This window comes from Elgaria multicarinata, chromosome 3 (assembly GCF_023053635.1).
Source record: "Elgaria multicarinata webbii isolate HBS135686 ecotype San Diego chromosome 3, rElgMul1.1.pri, whole genome shotgun sequence".
NCBI lineage: Eukaryota > Metazoa > Chordata > Lepidosauria > Squamata > Anguidae > Elgaria > Elgaria multicarinata.
The window spans coordinates 100993870-101019753 of NC_086173.1; the positions used below are offsets into that span (position 1 = coordinate 100993870).

Consider the following 25884-nt stretch of genomic DNA (forward strand, 5'->3'; position numbering starts at 1 on the left):
CTCCCCACAAATCCCATTTCCCCCCCATTCTGTTTAGGGCTCCTAATCCATTGTAATTCATCTTAGTTGCCCATTGCTTCTTGCTTCAAAACCAAGCATTTGGGAATCAGAGGGGACATTTAGCAACAGAAAATAATTTTGGAAGACCACAAGGATTGGATTTTAGGGTCTCTCTCCTTGATAACTACATCGAACTGAAACCAATTTAGGACTGTGACGTGATCCTAATGTATCACATTCCCATGTCTTGGTTTGGTACCAATGGCATCCGTGTTAGAATTTAAGAGATGGGTGGCAAAGGGCCAAGATTAGAACACATAACATGAACAGGATTTCAGTGGGAGAACTAGACTTGCTACTGCAAGCAGATTTCTGGAGTATGGAATAAGTATATTGTTCCACCAAGAAACTGGTTCTAAAGCAGCACATGCAACAGGCATTTCTCACCCCTGAATCTTTTATTGATTGGTATACAAGCAGCACCATTCATAAGCTGAACCCCAAGGCTTTTATTCATTGGGTTTTCATTTCAAGTTAAGAAACAATCCCGATTTTAAACACTAGAAGGGTCAGTCTCTAATAGTAGGCCCAGTTTCTTTTGGATGCCTGCTCTGGAAAATGTACTTGACTTTAGAAACAACAGACCACATACTGCAGGAGTGGACATGTCCCCACACCGAGGAAATTCAACTACTACTCAGAGAATTTCCCACTAGGTCCTGCCCAAGTCAAAATGCCCCCCAGACACATATTAATACCTCACTTATGCATGTCCACACAAAATGAGGGTGGTCAAAGCTATGGTTGTCTTCAGTAGAAGAGAAACCTGAATCCTGAGATTTGTTATATCCTTGGTCTCCACATTTTTCATACAAAGGAGGTGGCTGGGCAAGAAAAGGTGTCCCTATATTTCTTTCTTCATAGGATATTTTGGTCCCTTGAAGGCTGCTCTACATAATATTGCCTTTTACATCCTTGTTTCTTCAAAATCATCCATAGCCCAAACAGTAATCATATAGTAACCACAGGAATTGCAATAATTATGTGTTTTGGTCTACATGTTATTCATTGTATATCAGAAAAATTAGCAAGAATTCTCCTGCCTTTTCTTTGGGTTCTGTGATTGTAGTTTCCTTGGCATTTTGACTGCAAGGTTTCTGTCTAATTAGTCTTCTCCCCTCACACAGATCTTCCAGCAGACTTTATTCTCCATTGTTTTGTATAACCACAGTCTAACTAATGCCTGTAGGCCAAGGGTTCCACTTTGCTATAAGTTTTATTGTTATGTGGACCAAACCAAAGGCAGATTAAGTCAGGGTTGAGTAGATTAGACCAATCTATGGCCCTTTAAAAAATGATTTTGAAGGAAAGTGCTTGCCAAGGACACTTCTCTTCTTGGGAATACATCTGAGATTGAGGCCATTTTGGCTGATCTTGTTTATGTTAAATTGTAAGTTATCACTAGATCCAAGCCTAGTTAATACCACCCAGATAATACCACTCAGTCGGTCTGTAGATACAGTGGGTGCAACAGTGGCATTAATAACCTGGCACTTTGAAAGCAGCTGCTACAGCAGTACTTCTAAAGTTCTGTTCTTCAAACGCATCCCACAGGCACTTCTTTACTTCCCTACCTGATCCCATTGTGTCATGCATGCAACAACACAATTAACCACTCACTCCATGGGGAGCACACACACATGCACCAATGATGGGCTCACAAAGAGATCCACACATCCCTGTTGTCCCTTCCCCACCCCCTCCAGAGATACATTCAGCCCACAGACAGTCCCAGGATCACTTCATTCTTAGTCCACTTGGCTTCACTGCTTCTCTGCATCCGGTATCTTATATTTTCTGGAGTGCCGGGTCTGGGATGGAGCACTTTGTCAACCCGGAGTGCGAGTCGTCAGAGCCTCTTGCATCTTTTGGCGGCAACGGGCATATTTCTGCAGGATCTGCCGAACATGCTCCTCTTCTTCACGCTGCAGGATGCGCAGGAAATTCTGTAGCTCAGGCATGCTAAAAGCATCCCACTGCATAAGTGTGAGAGAAGGAAAGTAATAATCACAGTGTTGATGGCAAGAACGCTCACATTACACAGTCATGAATACAATATTAGCCCAGAAAAAAGAAGCAAAGCTTTAATAGTGATGAGGGAACCCAGACTTAGGTCAAGAGGTGCTAATATGTAGGTTTGGAGGTTCATAAAAAATAACCAGGTTGGCATCTGTATTTCATAACTTAATGCTCATAAACTGTTTTGAAATGCCTACACAAGTATCTAGTGTTTACAAGTTTCCAGGGAAGGTTTTGTCATGTCTAACCTTACTGCCCCTGTTTTGGGAGAAGGTGTTTCAGGTAATCAATCAGAATCAGATTCAGAACTAGACGAGGCGGCGCCAGACACCAGCCAGCCTGTACCACTGTGGGAGGAAGCTCTCACAGGCGATACCCCAGCTGGGAGTCAGCCCTCTCCAGAGCTTATTTCCTCAAGGCCAAATCCTACACACTCAGTGGGAAGTGAGCTTTCTTCTGGAGGAGAGTGTCCCGACAAGCTAGCTGATGCTAGGGTCCGCCGGAAGCTAAAACGCAAGGAGTGGAAGGAAGGTGTGAGAAAGTCAGTCCGATTAGGATTGCGGCAGAACCTGCCTCCGCACCAAGCTCTCTGAAATTACGGGCTTTTGGGAAGAGCCTTCTTGTTCTTCTTGAGCAGACAATTGTCTTGCTTAATTTGCATAGTTTTGCCTAGGGGGAAGTTTCCAAGAGATTAGACTCTCTTCAGGTAGAAGAGATGTTTGTTGCTTAATAAAAGCTTTGTGGATTACTTAGCAAGTCTCGTCATTTGCCTCCCATCAAAAGCAGGAGTGTGCATTTGGTGTTAACAATAAGTGCTAGGACATCCCTATGGCCACTGCAGACCAGGCCCTTGTACAACAGTCGATGTGTTTTGGTCGGCTCTAGAAATTACCTTACTGAAGGCTCAGACCTTATCCACAGGACACAAATCTACTGGGACGGATCAAATGAATGGATATTTGAAAAGAAAAGATAGCAGCTGCTCTTGAGCAGTGAGCTGTATCCTGCCACTTTAGTTTCCAGTTAGACTTTAATTTCTAGTTATAAAGCTGTAACGTGGGCTGTTCTGGAGGATCTTGAATTCTTAAATTTGATTTGGATCCAATTTTGCATGTTTGATTTTAAGTTTTTCCAACATCCAGAATTAATAGAACTGAACCATTTGATTAAGAAAATGTTTTAGAAAAAAACATTAAAGAAAAAAAATCCATAAAGAACATTTGTTGTGGTTTAAACATTATATTCAAACAAATTCAAAGCTTTACTTGGAAGATTTTTTAAAAGTGGAATACTTACAAATATTTTAAGATTGCACACATTTCCCTCATTATTTAATTTTTTAATTAAAAATTGAGGCATTAGAAACTATTGACATGTTAATTTTTTGCAAGCCCTAAGAGTAGTGGATAACATGTGTATGGACGCTTCTTATGAATAGTAATCTGATAGTGCATTTTTAGTATTTAAAGTTTTGTCCAGAAAAAAATTGCAGTAGTGGACATTTTCCACTCCACATCACTTGTTATAAAGAATCTTGCAACATGAACTTGGAACCCAAGGCCCAGTGCCCATCTCTGCCTAGTGAAGTCAAGACAAAAGCTGCCCAACTGCTTGATAGCACCCAAGTACTTATGGGCTTCGCACCACTGCTAGATGAATCAGTAGCCAGCCCCACATAACTTGACACAAAGCCTCCAACACACCATCAATACTTATACTCACATTGACTTCTCCTGTCTCGTTCTCCTTCAGAACAAAGCTAAGTGCCTTTTCACTAGGGCCAGCTAACAGACGGAGACGCAGGGGTTGCTCCTCATCAGAAAGCTTGCGAAGATATACTGACAGACAAAAACATCAGAAATGGAATTAAATAAAGAATTCAATCCTCTGGACAGGACAGACTAGCCCTTATCTAATATTCAATCTATTCTCTTCCAGGAGAGGGTGCTGTTAACACACTAATTTTCAATTGCTAATTACTCTCAGTAGAGAATAGGCCAGTTCACACAACACAACACAACACAACACAGTTAGGCTGCAGCATGTGGTGGCATGTGCAGCTACTATTTTGCATATCCAAACCTCATACAAACTGGCAAGTGTGAATTATGCAAGGGTTAAACAACAGAACATGGGTTATATGACGGTTGTTTAACCCTCACATAACCCATGCTCACTAAGTTTGCACGACACCTCAATTCCAGAGTGGTGGTTAGATATGCGAAATGGTGCCCATACGCACCACAACTTGTCATGACTTAAATAACCCACAATAAGTTGCACTGTGCTGTGTGATCAGGTCAGAGCTACAATGAACAGGTGAGGTGCAAAGGATGTGAAGGTGATTCAACTACTCTTCCTTCCAGCCCATCTCAGAGGCAACATAAAATTATGAGACAAGTCCAATGCAGGCCTGTAATTAACAGTAATGTAACCACAGTCTTAAATAGAGCTTCTCTTCTACACAAGCAGGTTTCTTTACAAAAAGTCAGGATTGTACTTACTATCTTCAAGAGAAAGTTAACTTGCCCTGGGTGATCTATATACTGTTTTCTCCCAATGTCTTATTCTAGAGCTCAATGGACTAGATTACATCTGAGAGCTGACAATGTATGAACAAATCAGCCTCACAGGTCAGTCTGCAAAACATACTGGCCCACAAATTTTACTAGGCTGCCTGCCCATATGCACTTATGCTGGCAATTCATAGCACTTACAAAGAAAAACTCTCTTCCAAATAATAAAAACTTTTCTTCCTGGCTGCCTGCAAGCAATTCTTACTTGCTGCAGGTTGTCAGGCAAGTGGCTATTTACAGGCCTGGAATAAGTTGCACATTGTTATTTCCAAGAAGTTGGAAAAGGAGATCAAGTACCTTGGTCATCCTTTTCTGTTCTCTCAAAGAGGGCAAACTTGCGGGGGTTGTCAACTACCATGAATTTCTTGAGCAGGGCCTCAATGACCTCACTGGCACGTGTACAAGAAATTATATGCAGGTGCTTGATTGTGTCCTTGGGTAGGTAGAATGAGGTGCGACGCTTTACAGCCTGGCTGCGTGAGGAGCTCTTCCTGGTGTCCTGGATGGAGGGTGCCTTCTTATTGGCAGGTACTGAGACAGGCCGGATTAACTTTAATTGTACCTTTATGAAGCCAGTGTAGGAACCATCTTTGTTCTGTGGGAGTAGAGGTACAGTGAGATGTGCAGAAGGATCACATACCAACAAAACTCAGCAACAACTCAAACAGGTCACTGCCTCTTTGAACAGCAAAGAAGCCAAGCTGAATTCCCACAAGTCCTAGAGAGAGCTCTACATGCAGTCTCTGGGAAGGAAAAGATATAGACTGTTTTTACACTTGCTGGAATAACTGCAGGATGCTACAAAATTAGAGATGACATACCATAGTCTTGGGATGGTTACTCTCCCCGAAGAGGCTTGCCTGGCACCAACACTGTTATCTTTTTGGCACCAGGTCAACATTTTCTCCCAGGCATTTAACAACATAGGCTGAGATTTTTTCTTAACTGACCCCAGAATAGTTTTTAAATGGATATTGTCTGTTTTTATGTTTATGGTTTTAAATTCTGTATATATTTTTTAATGTTCACTGTTTTTAATCTTTGTAAACCGCCCAGAGAGCTTCAGCTATGGGGCGGTATATAAATGTAATAAATAAATAAATAAAATATGTTTTAGGTATTAAATGGTGGGGCTGGGAGGGCAAGAACAGGTGTTTGAAGCTCAGGTTCTGAGGTATTCCAGAGGTCCAAATTCTAACTCTCCTGAAACTTACCAAACTCATGAAGAGGTTACTGTTGATCTGGCTGTTGTACTCTTTTATCTTCTGCTCAATCTCAACTTGGGACAGAACAGGTTTCTCCCAGTCAATCTGCTCATCCTGTAGAAGAGTTGATAATCTTGAATTAGTCTACAGCTCAGTCCCTTTCAGGCTCTTCTCCCAATTCTTGGGGTGCAAAGGAAGGACAGGAAGAAAAAACTCTTAGGCCACTATGACCTCTATTAGGCCACTATGACTGTGAGGCTGGTTTTCCCAAGCTATTCACCATAAATTTGCTTGCCAATGGTAACCACCACTTCACTCCCCAGCTGAGTGCACCAACCCTTCCACCAAAGTCCAGTTTCTGTGAGAAATAAGCTATACCACTTTTCCTCCCTCCCAGCTCTGTCTTGCTCCCCACAAATTTTTCAAGGAGGAAAGGAAGAGTGGTCTCTCCCCAACAAGCACCTGATTGTTGCTTCTGCCGCCACCTCTGATCATGAGGGAGAGAAGCCATTCCTCCTTTTCTCCACATAGAACAGAGGAGCAAAAATGGGATGGTTTCTTTTCCTCACACGGAGCTTGTGTGTCAGGCAGGAGCAAGGTGCTATCTGAATTTTCTACAAAAGCCCAGCACAAGGACAAAAAATGTTTCCACAAGTTCACTGTGCATGCCATGCTAGTATTGGAAGGGAAGAATGGTGACCACCATAAATAATAGCTTGACTGGTAAGCCAAGCCAAGATTTGTGGACGCTTTCTATACATTAATTTATAGGATTGTTTGTTATTAAGCACACTATAACCCAGGGGTGATGCTTTTTATACAGAGCTTTCCTTTCAAAAAGCCAGACAGCTCTCTGATGCTCAGTCTTACTTAGGGTGACCATATGAGAAGGAGGACAGGGCTCCTGCATCTTTAACAGTTGTACAGGAAAGGAAATTTCAGCAGGTGTCATTTTTATTCATGCAGCACCTGGTGAAATTCCCTCTTCATCACAACAGTTAAAACTGCAGGAGCCCTGCCCTCTTTTGTATCTGGTCAAGATAGCAAGGCTGAATTGCCAAGAGAAACTACAGGTTTCAGGTGAAGCGCTAATACCACATTACTGTTTTACTCTGTACAGCACCATGTACATTGATGGTGCTATATGAATAAATAAATAAATAAATAAATAAATAAAAATAATCCATGCTACCCCACTCCTTTGCTTGCCCTGGGGTTGAATGAACTCACTGAACCAAGCTGCAATTCTTTAATAGCTTCCTGATTTCCATTATGTTGTAAGCCACATGACAAAATCCTTCTGTGTAACCATCACACTTGTGGGTGTGAACAGAGAAACTGAAATAATCACACCACACCTTCATTTGTTCTTATGCCAACCCAATGACATGACTACATTGGCCCTATGATTAATATGCAGCAGACTGAGGATCAGGACCCTAATTCTACCAGAAAGACTAGAAGATATACTTTTAGTGCCACTGCAGATTATAGCATCTCACCACCATTTGCATTCCTAGAAATGGCAAAATAGGTTTTCAATACAAGATAATCATGAGTAGAAGGGCCCTGATTGTACAGAATCTGTTGTAGCCATGCAAATACAGCATTAATCAACTTGGTATTTTAATTACTAGACTACCACTAAGTTTTCTTATTTCTGATAACTAAAGGGGGGGAACATGTTTGGGAGCACCCCCTGAATGAGGACTCCTAGACACCTGTACTCATCTGCCTTGAGTTACTGCTGTACATAGCAGGCTGTTTGTAAAACCTGTAGCTGAATATATAGACTAGCATCATACTGTCATGAAAAAATAGTTTTGTTTTTATAGAAGGATAATATTTAAACCTCAAAGGATTTCACAGTATCACAAATAGGATGTTTTGCATAGGACAAGGACACGGTGCTTTAAGAAGCCACTACTAGGCATCAAGGAAAGCCATATGCCACCAACTCTCTTCAGCATACAGAAAAAAGTAGCTGCAGGATTTACTATGCAGACCGCAAGATTACCTGTTCCAAGCCAAAGCATGTTTTGAACTTTTACCGGGATGCAATCTGTGCTTCAGCAATTGTGAACTGTGTGGTATAGCTATTTTGTGCAACCCTTGCTTTGTACTTTAATGCAGTTTGCCATGATTTTCCCTTTAACTGTGGTACAATATGGGTGCTTGTTTCAAGGATCTGGAGTTACTTTGAAATTGTCACCATGCACCATAGTAGCATTTTCATATGGTATCTGGATAATCTTAACCTTCTCTGGTCTCCTTTGCTAAAAAATATAAGAGGAATATTTAACCCTACTCAGCAGACCAGCTTCTTAAAGACATTAAATCCTCACATTAAGAATGAAATATATATCTTCCATCCAGCTGAAAGCCAGGAATCTCTGCTTTACAAATTCTATTGCATCAAGAACACAGCAGCACCTCTCCTAAAGTGCAACTCCTCTCCACCTATAGAATTACATGCCCAGAATGAGAACCCTCCTATATGCATCAAATCTCTTTTACAGCTTTTCAGCAGAAGTTAGTTGCTCCCAGTTGCATCAGTCTTCTTTCCTGTTGACATCACTCTTTTTAATGGGGGAAGGGAGATTGTGGGGAATTCCAAATGAGATCACCAAAAACCAATCAGAAATCTCCAGGGATTACTGGAAACCACTTCCTTTTCCACTGCAAGAGTAACACATGAGCAAACGGAAGTGGGAGAGATCGGTTCCCATTTCCAGGAATATGTAATCAAGCTACACAACATACATATGTTGGAGCTGCACACCATTAGACATTTCATTCCTGTATAATTAAAGCCAGTATGGCACAGTGATTTAAATGCTGGGTTTGGATGTGATAATCCTAGAATAAAATCCCTATATTTTAATAGTTAGCTTTGGGCAAGTCACTATCCCTCAGCCTAATTTACCTCACAAGTTCGTGAGAGACAAAATTACTCTGAGTTCCTTGGAGGACGGATGGAATACAAATCTTACAAACAAAATAAATTTAGCTGGAGACACAGAGCCAAGCAACTACAAGGCATTGACAATTTGTGGTGTTGCCCAGGGCTTAGTACAAGATGTAAATGTTGAGCCAATTAGAAATTGATCACAGTGCTATCAGGTTTAATATATATTTAAGTGGAAAATTGCCCAGTATGTCCAACACAGTCACATTTAACTTCAAAAGAGAAAACTTCTCTAAAATGAGGGAACTGGTGAAAAGGAAGTTGAAAGGGGGAGTCAAGGGAGTTAAATCCCTTCAAAATGCATAGAAATTACTCAAAACCACAACAACAGAAGCTCAGCTAAATTGTATACCACAGGTTAGGAAATGTAGCAACGAACAGGAAGTCACCAACTTGGTTAATGAGCAGTGTCAAGGGAGCTATTAAAGAAGGGCTTCCTTCAGAAAATGGAAGTTTTGTCCAATTGAAGAAAACAAAAGGGAACACAAGCTTCCCCAAAGGCAATGCAAGCGGACAATAAGAGATGCAAAAAAGCATTTTAAAGAGCATATTGCTAACAATATCAAGACTAACAAATAATTCTTTAAATGTATCAGATGCATCCAGCTAAGGGAGGCAGTTGGACCATTGGATGACAATAGTGTTAAACGAGTACTGAAGGAGGATAAGGAGATTGCAGAGAAGCTGAATGAATTATTCTCATCCATCTTAACTGCAGAATATATTGAACAGACACCTCTGTTTGAACTGATGTTTTCAGGAAAGGAGTCTGAGGAACTGAGGCAAATAGTGGTGACAAAAGATGAAGTTATCACCTTATTGATAAATTGAAAGCAAATAAATAACAGGGCACAGTTATTTATATAACCATCCTAGAGTTCTCGAAGATCTCAAATAAGAGATTGCTGATCTTCTAACCAAACTGTGCAACATGTCCCTAAGGTCAGCCTCTGTACAAGAGGACTAGAAGATAGCCAATATAACACCAATTTTTAAAAGGGATTCGGGGGGATCCGGGAAATTACATGCTAGTTAGTTTAATGTCTGTTCCAGGGTAAATTGGTTGAAGCATTTTTAAAGATAAAATTAGTAAGCATAAAGAAGGACAAGCCCTGCTGAAAAAGAATCAACATGTCTTCTTCAAAGATAAGTCCTGTCTCATTAACCTTTTAGAGTTCTTTAAGAGTGTCAATAAACATGTAGACAGGGGTGATCCGGTAGACATTGTTTACCTGGCGTTTACTCTCTCTTGTTCTTCATGCTTCCTTGTGAGTTGTTATGGTCAACTCCTCCCATGTTTTGCTGCCCATCAGTTAACCAAGCAACTTCTTATTGTAAGAAGTTCTACAGAAGAATTATTTGCCTGTTAGCATATTTGACAGTCACCATTCTGCAGAAGCTTAGGAATCTAGCAAATCCAAGGAAGCCTAAATCATGGCTAGATTGTGGAAAGCTGGGTGTGTCAGGGTGAGAAGCATTTCCCATGCACAAAGATATGACCCAAGAAACAAAATGGGAAGTAGCTGCATCCTGTGGAAAAGAGCAAAAGGAAATCTGCAAGAGTGGGACAAACAAAGGGGAAGATGGCTCTGGATAGGATGGGAAGGGCTGTTCTCCCCTACCCTCCACCCCCAAGCTAGGAAAGTCAGGGACACAGACATCCTGTTTACAAGACAAAATGTCTTTTAGGACCCAATTCCATTTTAAATGTTAGAACACACTGCTTTTATGAAGACAACCATGGCCTCTGTTACTATGGTATCTAAAGCACCTCAGAAAATGCTTCACAGTATATAATATAAGCCAACATTATCTAATGGGTAGAATGTCAATTTGGACCTGGCTTGCTGAGGCATAGATGTCTAGGCCAAATCATGTTCTGGTAGCCTCAAGATTAGACTACTGCAGTATGTTATACATGTAGCTGTCTTCAAAGATCTCTGAAACTTCAGTTAGCCCAAAATGCAGATGTTAGGCTAACTGGGACCAGCTAATAAGAACATAGGTTGCCAATTTTTAAACAACTACGGCCAGTCCACTTCGGAGCACAATTCAAAGTGCTAGTCCTCACTTTTGAAGTTCTATATAGCTTGAGACACAGGTACTTGAAGGACCACCTTCTCCACAAGGACGTGTCCATATACTGAGATCATAGTTAGAACCCCTTCTCTGAATGTTCCTGCCCGCTTGTGTTAGACAGGTGGCAATTGAAGAGAGGGCCTTCTCAGCTGTAGTGCCCTGTATTTGGAAGACTCTCCCTAGGGAAGCTAACCTGCCACCCACTCTTAAGTCTTTTCAGCACCAGAGATTTTTTTCATGTCTCTTTAAGTGTCCTCTCTACTGGTTTTATTTTGCTGCTGTGAATGATGTTCTAATGCATTTAATGGTTCCGCTATTTTAATGTTTTTGAAAATTATTCTATTGTTTGTTTTTATTAGCCAACCTAAGAACAGAAGGGTGGGATATGCTTTTTAAAATACTGGCGGCAATACATAGCTATCATGACAAGTAGCCAGTGATAGATTTACCCAAAATATCCTATCGTCCTTGGGACGCTCTCCCAGGGACCATAGGATTGCTCTCTAAGTTTTGAAAAGTCTGCCCCAAATGCCCCTGCTGCAATTAAGATTCAAAAATAAGATTCTCTACCACCTGCATGACCTCTTCCAAAAAAACAGGCTTTAGACCAAAAATATATATTAAAAATGCTTTAATTCATGGAGTTGATTGAACTACAGGTTAAAGCAGCTGAATACCTTATCCTATGAAGGAAGAATTCAGGAGTGCTCTTTCATATGCTAACCCACGCCCCCAAAACCTTGAAAATTACAAAGTAGACTGAAACGACTGTTGGTAAACTTCTAGGTGTTGCCATTTGTCACCAAGGAGCATGGGACCATCAACAATTCTCCCACAAAGATCAAGCTCTCTCTCAAATAGGTTCCCACTCGTTCACAAAAGAAATGTTAGCCTGGCTAATTGCTGGATTCCAATACAGTACGGCTTCTTAGGTGCTTTGCTCAGGCCAGGCCTGCTTTGTTTTTGCTGCATTTCTTTAGAGTGGTTTTGCAGTACATCTGGGTCATCTGCAAAGAACAGAAGATGGCCTGTGGTAATCATCTCAGTGAAAAAGTATGCAGGCAGGCAGGAAAAGCAGGTACCCAGAGAGAGGAAGAGACCAAACCTCAAGTAAAAAAAAAGACACACACAGCTCAAGTAGTTTAAAGATCAATACTAAAGAAAGATTGCTGTGCAATCAGTTCTTTCGTTTCGTCAAGTCTCAATACATAGATGGAACAGATTGCTCTCAGAAATGCCAGCTACATACAAGCCATGCCAATTCTAGGATTCTACCCTTTTAATACTATAGTGTTTAGCAGGAAAAGAAATGAAAAAACTAGATCCCTATTGAAATAAGTAGCAGCATCTGCATAAGAGTCCTGCTGGATCAGACCAAAGGATCTGACCATGCTACTGTATCTGACCATGCCACAGCAGCATGGTTATTTCCCACAGTGGCCAAGCCATGATGAGGACAAAAACCCTTTTGCACTGTCCCCACCAAACCACTCTCATGCTAGTGGCTGGGCCACAAAACTGATTCATGGTGCACACAGGCTGGGAAGCAAACACGGAATGAAACCTATCCTATGGTCATGACCATGCATCAAAAATTTGGTTAATACCAAGCTGAAAGTTCCTATTACGTATACATAGCAAAAACAACCACCCTATTCTATTTGGGCTGAGAGCTCTGTGGCTAACCTATCAATGAAGGGTGCTCTCACTAGCAACTTCTAAATAGATGTGTGGCTATTATAGCTCTTATTATGGTAACCAGGCCTGGTTCTAAAGAGATTGTGTGGAAATCTGGCAATCCCAAGGTCTATTCAGTCAAGCCAATGACTTGTGTCATTGGAATTCATGTTTCAAGGTTGTTACAGCTGTTTATAACTCAAGATAATTAAAGGTTACTTGGTCAGCTCAGGTAAAAGCGAGGTCAAAAATATGATCTAATTCAAACTTAGCTTATCTACAGTTTAAACTGCTATCAGTTTTAAAACTTAGCCTTTAAATTGAACTAAAGACAACTATTTCTACGATCTGCATTTACGTTTTAGTCTAAACTTGCAAACTTTTTTTTAAAAGTGTTGCCCTTTTAAAACTTAGTTTAAATTAGGTTTTGAACTATTTATTTATTACATTTCAAAGCTCTCTGGGCAGTGCACAATTAAAAAACATAAAATATAACAGGTATAAATTTAAAACATAAAAAGTTTAAAAGGCAATATAAAACCAGGTACAATAAAAAACAGGGAAAGCCTGTGGAAAAAAGTATGTCTTCAGGAGGTGTTTAAAAGATATTATGTCTTCTGCCTCCCAAACCGCACGAGGGAGGGTCCTCCAGAGGGTGGATGCCGCCACAGAGAAGGCCCACCACTGAGGTTCTTCATGATACAGTGGCTTGGTAGATATTCTTATCTGTTAGGTTTAACATGACAGATACAAATGATGCATAGGAAGGAAGTTGTGTGTTCAGTGATTGCACCATGAGCAGAAAACAGAAGACATAGCACTCAATAAAAGAACACTGAACATTTTCTAGCTTTCTAGAACATTCTGCTGTCTGGGGTTTCATTAGTTTGTTTTTTTTGTCAGTTTCAGTTTACAACATGTCTAAAAGCTTGGTAACAACCCATTTGGTTTACTCTGCAAATCACTAAAGTTTCTTTGCAACCAGGAAAACTAGAAAAGCTTAGAAATAGGTGGGCAGTGGCAGGTTGTGGCCTTCCAATGGCCCCAAAATTCATTACTAATGGATCATCTACTCTGCCCCCAGGAACTACTGGCCATATAAACCCCATCTCCTTGCCACTCCCACCTCTTTGCTCTCCTGAACTGAAAAAAAAGTTCAAGTTCTTTGAAAACCTGAACTTTGATTTAAAAAAAAATGTTCCCTGTCTGTCTCTGTGTGTGTGTGTGTGTGTGTGTCTCTCTCTCTCTCTCTCACACACACACACACACACACACAGAGAGAGAGAGAGAGAGAGAGAGAGAGAGAGAGAGAGATTTCTAAAGTTTATTTCATAATCCGAGAGGCCAACTCAAGAGACTGGAACTCTTCAGAATCAGAAATTCCAGGGCATTTGGTCAACCATTCAAGAGCTGTAATTGCTGTCAGAATTATAGTTGTTCTTATGTGTACTACAATACAATGATCTGATGTAACATATACAAGAAAAAAATATCCTTGCTCAAGCACACTCAAAAATGATTGTCAACCACAGCTCTCCCTCAGTTCATACATTAGTGTGAAACCATTAGCTATGGCCTTCTGATCAATACAGCTTTCCAACACAGTCCTATTATATAAAAAAAACACTAATCCGTTCTTCAGGTAAACTAGTTAATACATGACATATCTGCATTAAATGCCCCAGTCATCTCCTGAGGCTCATGATTATTTTATATTTATTTTGTATTTAGTCTATATTTAGTATTGTGACAGGGATATTTAATACAAGATGTCATGTAAACAGTATAGTAACTCTTCCTCCTATGATCCAGTGTAAGCCTTTATTATACCCTATGATAAAAACTCATTTCTGTTGCCCAGATGCCAGCATTGGAACCATTCCCAAAACAATCTATTTGACCATATACAGGCATGCATGCCATATGGAATAAGAATAGGGTACCTTAAGACCTGCATACTATGCCATTAGTACACTGCCTTTCCTCATGAGGTGGAAGAGACACCCAGAAACTGAAAGATTTGCAAAACGAGCTACAGCCGACATGCCAATTCTTCTTTCTCGAATGCACAATATAGCCTCTCCAAATGTAAGCAAATCAAGGGACGTCTTGCTGCCCCAGAAGGATATGCTCGATTCAGCATAACTTATCAGCAGCTAGCAAGCTGACCAATAGGGATTAAAGAACAATTCAATTTACTTTTTCACTGGATCTGCTGTGCCTAGAGGGGGGAAATTGTTTACATATCTGAGAAGTCTAAGATGATTGGATCTCAACAAAAAAAATTAACTCTGCACTACCCACATTCCCTGGCTAATGAAGAGGGTTAAGGGCTTTCATGAAACCCTTTAATCTTTCTGCTTTCTCTTGTGTTATTGCTCCCTTCTGGCATGCTGCACTTTCTAGGCTCATTGCAGGAATGCCAGATGTATTTCCCTTATCCTGTACAAATCAGACAAGAGGAACATCTCTTTTCTGAACTTTAGAGTAGCAAATCATGATGGTTAGGCTTTACAATATCAAATGACATGCTAATTTTTATTTATTTATTACATTTTTATACAGCCCAATAGCCGAAGCCCTCTGGGCAGTTCACAATGTAATAAATAAATGCTAAGGCCAAGGAAGAGTAAATGCATGTTCTTTTCAACCCTTCTGAACCACTTCATGCTGAACACATAGTAAATGCTATATTAATGGGTTAACAGTTGCTAATTCCACTTCTCATGTATGAGGGACTTGCTCGATCTGGACATTAAAATGCATCTCTGATCTTCTGCCAACTTTTTTCCTCTATCCTATTATTTTCTTCCTCCCACTCTTCTCTTGTTCTGATGCAGATGAACTGTTATTACCCTGCTCTACCATCTTTAATCACAGATGACTAACATCTCCGTCTTCCAAACCTGCTTTCCAAAGGGACCTACTAAATCTTCATCACCCTCTGGTCTCACATATGGGGACCTCACGAGGAGAGCCCATTTAGCTGTTAATCTCATTAACCCCAATGCAAATAAATCAAAAGCAAGATCCACTGGGAGCAGAGACAGAATTAAATGCCCCCTCATCTCCAGAAAGCATTATCTTTGGGCTCTGTATTGCTTCAGGGAAGGCTCCAAGCAGTTGTCACTATGCAGACAAGCCCAAGCTGCCTTGCACCTGGATGCCCAGACCCATATTTGTTTTGAATCCTTGGGCAGGCTCAGCTGTTTGTGGTTACACAATAATAACAACTAGGCTACTTTCTTTCCTGGCACACTGGAAAAGAGCATCTGGAAGTATGGAGGAAAAGTTTTTTGAAGGAGCTGCCTTTTCTGCACCCCCCTCCCCAAATCAAGGAGAATCATTCTTAGTATGGCACCACTCTGCATTTTACCAGTAATACTTAATGTCCTTCAAGGAAGTTTAACAAGTTCACCCACTTCTTTTTGTAAGCAGTCATATGAATATACTCCACCCTATCAGGAACAAGCCTAAAGATTTCCAGAGCGAATTTCATCATCCCCGATTTATACCTTGCCTGTATCTATATAGAAGAAGCCAGGTCCAGGTGTCTAGCATAACCAAGAAACAGAACCCAGGATATGGCTACACAAATGGCAGTCACTTATTGTAAATGGCTACCGTCCACAGGAGACGTTTAGTCCCCATGCCACGGCTATCTTTGAGAGTAACATTTTACTTTCTCCCATATAAATGAATGTTTGTTATTCACTCCTATGAGAAAAGTACAGTGCTCAACTTGAGCATTCTAGCTGTGAGGGCAAAACCTCATCACCTAACCCTGATATTACTTAGCCTAGTTCCCAATGACAGAAGTCTTACAGGTGTTAAGAGTGTCACACTGATTTTCATCAAGAGCACTTGTAATATAGAAGTACACGGCACCCCTAATAAATACACTACTTATGCAATAAAAAAGATACTCTCTATGATGGCCATATTCCTCTCAAATAGTCCTGACAACACAACACTGGCAGACAGAGAAGGGAAAGCAATGGACTAAAACATAAGAAGTATATTTTTGAATATTGCAAAGTATACTCCTGTGTGGACCTGGATTTGTTCTTGACATGTCCCTTAATATATATTTTGAGAGCAATTCTACTAATTCACAAAGACAAACTGCAGTGTAGCAGGATTTAATATGCATACTCCAGAATCTGATTTGAAAGCTCCAGAATATACAAATGAGCAACCAGAGCATGGGATGAGGTACAAGGCTACCACCTCGCAGAGTGAATGTATTCCAGGCAAGCTTGATCCCATATACATTTCCTCCTGTCGGTGGTAGTACTGATTCTAATCATGATGAAGAGGAAAGAGATGCAGGTATTTTGCAAGCACTGAGAACCCTAACAGTCAATATAGCTATAATACAGATTAGTATCTTTGGAAGTGGAAAGCTCCTATCTTTACAATTTTACAGAAGAATGTCTGAAGCACCAAGGTTGCCCCATGCCCAAAATAAGCTAATTTTCAATACTTCACGTAAGCAAAAGGCACTGGCAGTACCTAGGTGTCAACAAGTCAGGGGGTTCTCCCTTCGGACATCAAATATATTTCTGCGATGCTCTGAAAATGGTGTAACAAGGCACTGCATATCTGAACCCAAAGAGTCAGAAGAATAGTAAAGCGGTTTCCAGAAAACTAGAAAAACCTCTGGGACTTTCATTTGGTGGCAGCACATATCCACAGATATCTTCATTCCAACCCTAGTTCATCACAAGTAAATTTATAGTAGGAAATGTTGCACAACCAATTAGCTATGTTGATCTTCCCAACCGTATATTCACTAGAGCTTGGGCCATTCAAAATGAACCTGGATGACAGTTATGTCAGCTGCTTGTCACCACACTGCAGCATAATGTGGTAATCCCACCTTGTCCCCAAGTGACCATTCACTCTTTATTCCTGAATGAAGTCTGTTAAGCAGTAATAGTGGCTTAAGGCCTTCCGGATGTAGACCCTTTTAAGACATAATCCTACACCTGTCACTACTGTCAGTCCTCCCTCCCCCAAGTACATGTGTTTCCCCTTCACCATGGTGTCTGAATTACACCATGCAAAGGAGCAGAGCAATTTAACTAGCACAGAGACAAAACCCAGACTACTGTCCCCTTCACAGTTTACTGCCATATACATACTACTCAGTTGCCCTCTTCATAGTATAAGAAGAACAAAAATGATACAATAATCCAGCTGGGGCAAAACTATATAGGGTACTAGCAAAATCAACATTAACCTCCATTTCTGTTTATTGGTTTTGTCCCCACTCCATGTGTACAACCGTTGCCCTCTCAGTGGAGCTTTACCAACTCTACATACAGCAGAACTTCTCCCATCTGCTATTCAGCTCTTCACTGCTTAATGGAAATAGGTACCCCAATTTAGAGGCACCCCTCAACACAATTATCTTCCCTTCTGCCTACTGCTCTGGCAATCTCTTTTGATCATTTTGGAGCCAACCTTTAAAAGACGGGGAAATAAATGAAGATATCTCTCCTATCTCACCATCGTGGTTTACTCCTGCCTTGTTCCTTTTCCCCCCTGAGCTGTTCTCCAGGGAAGTTTGACCCTTGAGAAGCAGGAACTCATTCACTTTCATTAATCGCTTTTAGTTTGGGGTATTTTACACTTTGAAATTCCCAATGATTTTGTACTTCTCCCCGATACACGTAAAAGATAGACACGAGCTGGTGAGTAATACAATGCAACGCCCGCCCCACCCCAATTAAACGACTCGACTCGGGACCTGAGAAGGAGATCCTAACACGAGGTGGGAATCGATCGCGTTCACAGCAAGTGATAGGCTGGATATTAGTGCGGGGAGCATTTCACACAGCCAGCCTAGAATGGCCCCTTTCGGAGACATAGGCTGTGTTCAGAAGACACCTTAATCCACGGAATAAAGGCGAAAAGCCTTATTCACCGTGGTTAAAGCCATGATTTGAGGTGTCTTCTGAACGGGGCCATAGACGCCAAGGGGCTTCAGCAAGGGGAGGAAGAGGAGGGGAGCAGGGCGCGTGCCTCACCTTTTCCTTGTGGGGCTTGCGGATGAAAGAGGTGCGGGCTGTGAAATACTGCTCGAGCTCCGAGTCGGAGTCTTCTTGGCTGCAGTAGCCACTGCTCGTGGTGCTGCTCCAGGTCATCTCGAAAGATGGGGTGGTCGCCGCCTCACTCTCGCTCATGCCCAGCTTAACCCGAGGAGGAAGACTTCTCTCTCTCTCTCTCTCTCTCTCTCTCTCTCTCTCTCTCTCTCGTACTACCGGCGACCCAGAGGAACCGGTCCCCCGACACCATACACAAACACACACACCGGTCTCCTTCGTCTCACGCCCGGCGGAGCCCCGACCTCACCCACAGCCGAAACGTCTCTGCGTGCCGAGGAAGCAACACTGAGCCAGAGAAGGAGAGCAGGGTTCAATCCCTCACAACTACCACTACTACCACCTCCTCCTCCTCCTCCTCGCGGTGAGGGGGAAGTGGGCAATTAACTCGGCTCCTTAACGACGAAAAAGACAAGGCTTCGGCTCCAGGGTCTGCCGCCGCCGCTGAAACACACCGGCCGGGAACCACCTAAAATGGGACGACAGCGCGCTCCCCGCCGAGCTGCTAGAGTGGCACAAAAAAATCCTTGCTGGAGAAGCGCCAGGGCCGCCCTCCCCCGGCAACCGTTGGGATTGAAACGTATACACTCTCCGCACGCGCCTGTCTGATTGGGCGAAGGGAGGGGCCATGGGAGCCTCTTCCCTGGTGCGGAGCTCGCGCGTCCCGCCCTTTTCCTCTTCGCTGGAGCGGCGGCGGCAGTGATTTCATCCCCAAACTAGCCGCGCGAGGTGGAGTCACGCTTACTGGCTTTCTCTTCAGCGCGCCTTTCAGGTCCTCCCGGAATAGCAAGCCTTTCTCCTCCGCCCCCGATTCACTCTGCTCTGCTCCACATTGCTGCCAATAAAAGTTTCAAGAATTGCCGGCTGCAGGGATAAGCATTCCCGGCGCTTACTTCCGGATGTGTGTGTGTGTGTGTGTTTAGCTTTTCAAAAGCCCACGGATTTTCCCTTCTACTCATCGGGGCAGATGCTTTGTAGCATTGCATGGAGTCTATAGAACATAGTCATTTATTGGTTTTTTATTGGGGGATTTTAAAATAAATGACTATTGCTGCAGCACATGTGTATCTTGCAGTCATTCAACGTACTTATTCCAACAACCAGCCCTACTTTCATTCCACTTTTCCCAGTACGTAGACAGGAAATGTTGGAAAATAAGTAACTTGTCCAAGATCACAGAATGAAATGGTAGGCTCTGTTCACATGATCACGGGGTGGGACAACGATTAGCCTGTAGAGCACAAGGGTTTACTCCTTCCTGCTCTGGATAACTTTGCAGCTTCCCGCTGCAGTACCTGGGTATCTCAGCGGGTGCTGCGGCTCAACTCAGGCCATGGCAGCCTCCCCAGCCACCAAAATGTCTGTGGCAGGAAAAGCATTGCTGGAAATGGTGGTCACTCTTCCGGCAGACTCTCCTGTCACTGCCATTTTTTTAAAATAAAAAAATCTGTTAATCTAAGTAAAAAAAACCACAGACTTCCTGTCACACAACATAGGGACCACCGTAGGTCTTGCAGAAGATGGGTAGGTGTGGGAACTTGACCCACTGTGGGGAGGGAAATCTCCTCCCCCCCCACACACACACTCAACATACTAACCCACTATGAGTCATGTTTATGGGTGATCCATAGTGGATTAGCATGTCATCAGAACAGACCCACATAGTGGGCTACACTACTTCAGACTGCAGGTCTACAATATTTCATTGCTCCTACATAAACAGCTTCCTACAAGAAGAAAACTAGTAAATCAGGACAAAAGTTCTTGTCCATACACATCTCTCTCCCTGCTGTACTAGCAATCTATTTACAGGGGGAAATTTTTACATGTGGGAACATTTTAAAATGTGATCACAAATCTGCAGTCAGAAACGATAGCGTTCATTTTGCCACTTTATGCATGAGTAGATCCAGCCACAAGGATTTGTTGTAAAGTAGCAAAGGTTCCTTGTGACACGGAATTAAATCCAGATGTCCCTTAGACCCTGGATTGCACTATGACTGTTCCACCATTCTTCTATAGCTATCTCCAGGTAATTCAGAGCAATTCACAGAAACGAAGGGAATTCCAAGCAAGAGGGCTTTTAAGGTATATTGACTTAAATTACAAGGCAGGGCAAAGCGAGAGTTCAAAGAGATAGAAGAATGCAGAATATATAACTGTGAGGTACAATCAGGGATTTCCCCACATACACTTTCCTTTTGTGTGCATGTCTATATATTTCTGTCTTGGGAAGTGCTGTTGCTAGGCAGTGTGGTTCCACAGCAAAAGCTTTTACTCCAGCACGTGGCAAAGTGTTAATTGGCAATGAGCAATCCCAGCTGAGCTGATGGGTCTTGCGTCTCTAAGTGCTTGCCCTTTCAGCACTCCCTGTCCCTAGGGACATGTTAGCAGCATCTGGCCCCAGCTGCAGTGAAAGGCATTGAAATAAGAGGATGGAATTGGATCTGCCAGGACCATGTTGAAATTTATGATCCCCTCCCTTTTTCTGCTAAGTCTCAACTTGTACCGAAAATACAAGCTAATTGCTGGGTATTTTGAGGGAAAGACAACAGTTTCCCATGTATCCCAATAGCAAGATTCTCTCAAGCACACAGGCCAGGCAGTGATAAAATCATCTTCCAATGTTTGCAGTGTGTGCCTGTTGCTATAATAAATCTAAGAGAAAATGAGAGAAACATGGCAGCTCATGTTATATAAAGGAAAAGAAGTGCTTAGTGTAGAGCAGGGATGGGGAATGTTTGGCCTTTGAGATCTTGTTGGACCGCAACTCCCATTAGCCACAGCCAGCATAGCCAATTATGAGAATGATGATGGGAGCTGCAGTCAACATCTGGAGGGCCACGTTCCCCATCTTTGGTTTAGAACATTCCTGAATATCTTAGAAAGAGATATTGATACCTGGATAGCACATTAAAAGTCCACTTTGGAGTGGGGCAGGTTGTATAGTTCCCTGCTACAGGTTTACACATCCTTAAGGTTAATTGATGACTTATTTAGCCCTGCTTTTTCAGTGGTATGCTAAGGTTATTTGACATGATTCTTTCAGAAATTTGCCTATATGCATACTGGGAAGCACCCACTGCAAAAGTTACATATGTGCGTACGAAACTGCCTTACTGGGTCAGGATATTGGTCCCTCTAGCCTAGTATTTGCTATTCTAACTGGAAGGTCATTGACTTTTTACAGCCTACATAAAACTCAGAACTATTTGCTTACCACATTGGTGTCTTTTTCCACTGTCTGCTCATTGCATTCATTCTGATCGTTGTCTTGATATCTGGGGCCACTGCAGTCAAGCCGGATTAGGGCACGGCATCGGTAATGACAGATGAACTTGCAGTCTAAGGAAAATAAAAGGATGAGAAGACACAAGGCACGAGGGCCAAGTTCAGTCGAAAAAGGAACTCACAGGTTTAGTCTGTAAAATGAAACACATTTCCCGGGAGTCCCCATGTGACAGATTTCCAATGTGTGGAAAAGGGGAGACCAAATGTCATTGCACATTATCCAAACTTTGCAGCTGGGAATAGTCAGGAAGGGGCTTGTGGGCAGGGAGAGATGATACATGAATCACAGTAGCAATATGTGAATTAGGTCTCAAACTGCTCAGCACCTCCTTTCATCTAATTCCCAGAAAAAGGCTAAGCACTGAGATGTAACAAGGGCTAGTATTAATTTATTTTAAATCTTCTGTTCTACCTTTCTTTCATCAACAACCATCCCCCCTGACACAAAATAAGCACTCAGGGCATCTTATATGACCTACAGATCTGTGTACCAGTCATCTGCTCTTGGAGGCATGTGATTTCACTAAAATCCTAATTAGCATTTCATTTTTACAATCTATAATTTTCATTGCCGCCATGCTTAATATGCAGGCCCAGGCTCCAGGGCATTGCTTTTAATGGGTCCCTGCATTATGCAGCCATTGTTGCCTCTTGACAGAAAGAGAGAGCTGGCCAGAAAAAGATAGCGATCCTCCATTCTTCAAAGGAAACGGGCATGAAAGAGCCTCTCTGTCCTGAGGCATCACCTTTCCTTGGCAGCCACTCTGCCGCCTGCCTGCATAAAGGCCTCATTTTAAGAGGCAGCCTGTGCTGATTATTCTTCGCTTGGATGGGCTGGAATTGCTGCATGGGATATATGCTCATGTGAGAGGAATGCCTAATGCCAGTCACATGGTGTGCGGAGGCACAATGTTGGCCTCAGTGGAGTGCCTAGGGCTTAGTAGCTACATTCTGGTTAGTCTGTGCTTATGTCTTGAACTGGACTGAACACAATTATAACTGATCACATACACAAATGGGCGTGTCCATCCCTTATCTTCCCCCTCATCTGCATTTCCTTATGTATCTTTCATACAAGGTAACAATGGTACAAGCATTGCTGGTTTAGAATACACTTTCTAAGCATGTTGCCTACTTTAAAATACTTTTCACTGACACACACACAGTGGCCCCGTTCAGACAACACGCTAAACTATGCTGCTTAACCACAAAGTGGTTAATGAAATGTATTAACGTTAATTTATTCCGTTAACTATTTTGTGGTTAAGCAGCATGGTTTAGCGTGTTGTCTGAATGGGGGCATTGTAAGATGTCTTCTTTTATAATGTGGAAAGGGCAGCACACTCTTTTCAGAGAAGGCACAACGATCATAGAAGGCACACTGGAAACACGCTGGGAGAAAAGAAATATGGCACATATTTCTGGAAATCAGACGTTGCATGTTCACATACATCTTGTGAGAACCTGTGTCCTCAAAAGATTATTCCCCTGAAGGATTCCATTTCCAATCCTTGTCTGGCAATTAAAGAACTTCCCTCTCTACATATGCTGGTATAATAAGACAACGTAAAACCTTTCCATATCTGCATTTTCAACAGGGCTTGATGAATCATTACGCTACGTGCAAATTGGAGTCTTTTGTCCACTATGATTATCTGAGAGCCTTTTCAGATGTGGGTTTTTTTTTCATGCAGAGACAGCATAACTATTACTGAGCACAATCCAGATGGCATCTCTGCAGTAAACACCTTTGTTACAGGAATTGCCCTTTGCGACCATTCAACTTGCTGGGGAAATGAAATTATTTTCCCCAAAACACATTTACTAGGATTGTAAGTTTGTGTGAAATGTGGCTTGTCCTGTGTCACAGACACTTGTCAGCTAGCTCCGGTGATAGTTCTGCTTACTAGCACATAATTTTCCCCACCAACCCAGCACCATTTTGTATACTTTTTAAAAAAAATACTGTGTCATTTCTATTTTTTTTAAAAAAAAAAACTTTAAAAGCTGTGTACTCCGCAGCTGTACTACTAGACTGGGAGAGCACTCATCCAGCCTTTTACACTCACTTTTCCTATGGTGATAAACAGGAGTACCAACAAGACTACTCCCCACCCACAAAAGGTATGCCCACATCATAAATCTCCTTTCCTCCCCTTTTCTGTTTTGTGCAATGGCTCTATCCAGTTCTGCATCAGACATAACACTTGTCTCTTTTTAAAAGAAGAACTATAGCTATGCCTTGCAGAGCGGCTATACTCCCTCTTCACTTCAGTGGAAATGGGAACTCATGGCATTGATACTGAACAGAAGAACACCATGCAATGGGATGGAGTGTGTGGATGGGGGTAGGGTTATAAGTGCCTACGATAAGAAGTGCTCTGCTGAATCAGACCAAAGGTCCCTCTAGTCTAACTTCCTGGTTCTCAGTGGCCATGACCAATTAGATATCACTGGTAAGCCCCCAAGCAGGACATAGGGGCAATTGTCATCTCCCATTGTTGCTCACCAGCAACTGGCACTCAGAGACATATGGGGCTGTTCACATAACACACTAACACACACTCAGTGTCTGAATGTGGGTTGTTTTGAACTGTGGAGTATTCGTTGATCCGTGGATTGTCATGTTATCTGAACGCAGCCAGGGTGGCTTGTTAACCATGCAGTGTGGCTTATTTTTTCTTTAACAAGCCACCTTGAGAACCCATGGTTTGTTGTTGGGTTGTTCAGGGTGATTAACAAGCCACACTGCATGATTAAAAAGCCACTCTGTGGAAAATGCCTTGGGTTCAGACAACACTCTAACGAACGGTTCAACTATCAACCCATGGTTCAACAACAACCCACACTCAACTGCTGGGGATTTTCACACAGCATGATAGCCCACAGTCAGTAGTGATTAACCATGAGTTAGTGTGGCTTGTTCTCAAAGTGGCTTGTTCAGGAAAAATAAGCCACACTGCATGCTTTACAAGACACCGGTTTAGTTCGGATGACACGTTAGTCAATGGTGTACTAACGTGTCATTTGTTGGGCAAAAACCACGCCACAGTTAGTTATTTCCAAAAACAACAACAACAACGAAGATAACCAACAGTTTGCAGAGTTGTTTTTCTGCACAACCGTTGGTTATTGTGTTGTGTGGTGGGCTCTGTTGATTATTTCCCCTGCTGATAGAGTCGCGAGACAAGAGTGGCAGAAACCCCGGCTACTCTTGCCCAGCGGGGCTCCACTGACAGGGGAAATAATCCTGTGCCAGCAAGTGCTTGGGCAGCCACCGATCGTGCCGTCCCTTGGTGGGGCGGTGCGATCCTCGGCCTCCCCTCGGCTCTTCCCTATGGAATGGCAGCGCCCCGGTAAAGTAAGCGGTAACCAGCTCCACCATTTGCTAAGGAGAGCTGAGAGCTGGTGGGGAGAGACGACAACAACACAGAGTGGAAATAGTCCACTCCACAGAGCAGTACTTCCATGTTGCCCAAAGGTGCCCCAGAACTAGCCAACCATGGAGTGGACTATTTCTACTCTGTGGACTAAAGTGTCATCTGAACGCACCCACCCTGTGGAAAATGACTTGGGTTTAGGCAAGACACTAACTCATGGTTCAACAAACAATCCACGGTTCAAACACAACCACTGAATGTGGGTTGGTGGGTTGTATGAACCCAGTCATTGCCTATGAATGCAGAAGTTGCATATAGCCGTCATGAATGTAAAATATTGCTAAACTTATTCTCTATTAAATTGTTTAAGCTCCTTTCAAAGTTACTGGAACATCTTCTTTCTTATTGTTCATCCATCATTTAATCTAAAAGACAGAACAAAATGGAGAATGTAGGAAACTACATCTAGAATCATAGAATAGCAGAGTTGGAAGGGGCCTACAAGGCCATCGAGTCCAA

The 25884-nt window shown here is 42.3% G+C and overlaps 1 protein-coding gene across 2 annotated transcripts in view; it reads right to left on the reverse strand.

Annotated features, from left to right (window-relative positions):
* Window positions 1-1434: 1434 nt before the first annotated feature.
* The window catches only part of RASSF1 (Ras association domain family member 1), a 33654-nt gene continuing 9204 nt past the window's right edge, over window positions 1435-25884 (reverse strand). The window contains exons 2-6 of one of the 2 annotated variants that reach the window (XM_063121092.1): window positions 21915-22039; window positions 5870-5974; window positions 4953-5250; window positions 3802-3917; window positions 1435-2036 (exon numbers count right to left, since the gene is read on the reverse strand). In XM_063121092.1, coding sequence (XP_062977162.1) covers window positions 1890-2036; window positions 3802-3917; window positions 4953-5250; window positions 5870-5974; window positions 21915-22039 — 791 coding nt within the window. In that variant the 3' untranslated portion in view covers window positions 1435-1889. Of the gene's footprint in view, window positions 2037-3801; window positions 3918-4952; window positions 5251-5869; window positions 5975-18619; window positions 18801-21914; window positions 22040-25884 lie in introns of those variants that run through there. The other variant, XM_063121094.1, reaches the window with a different exon arrangement.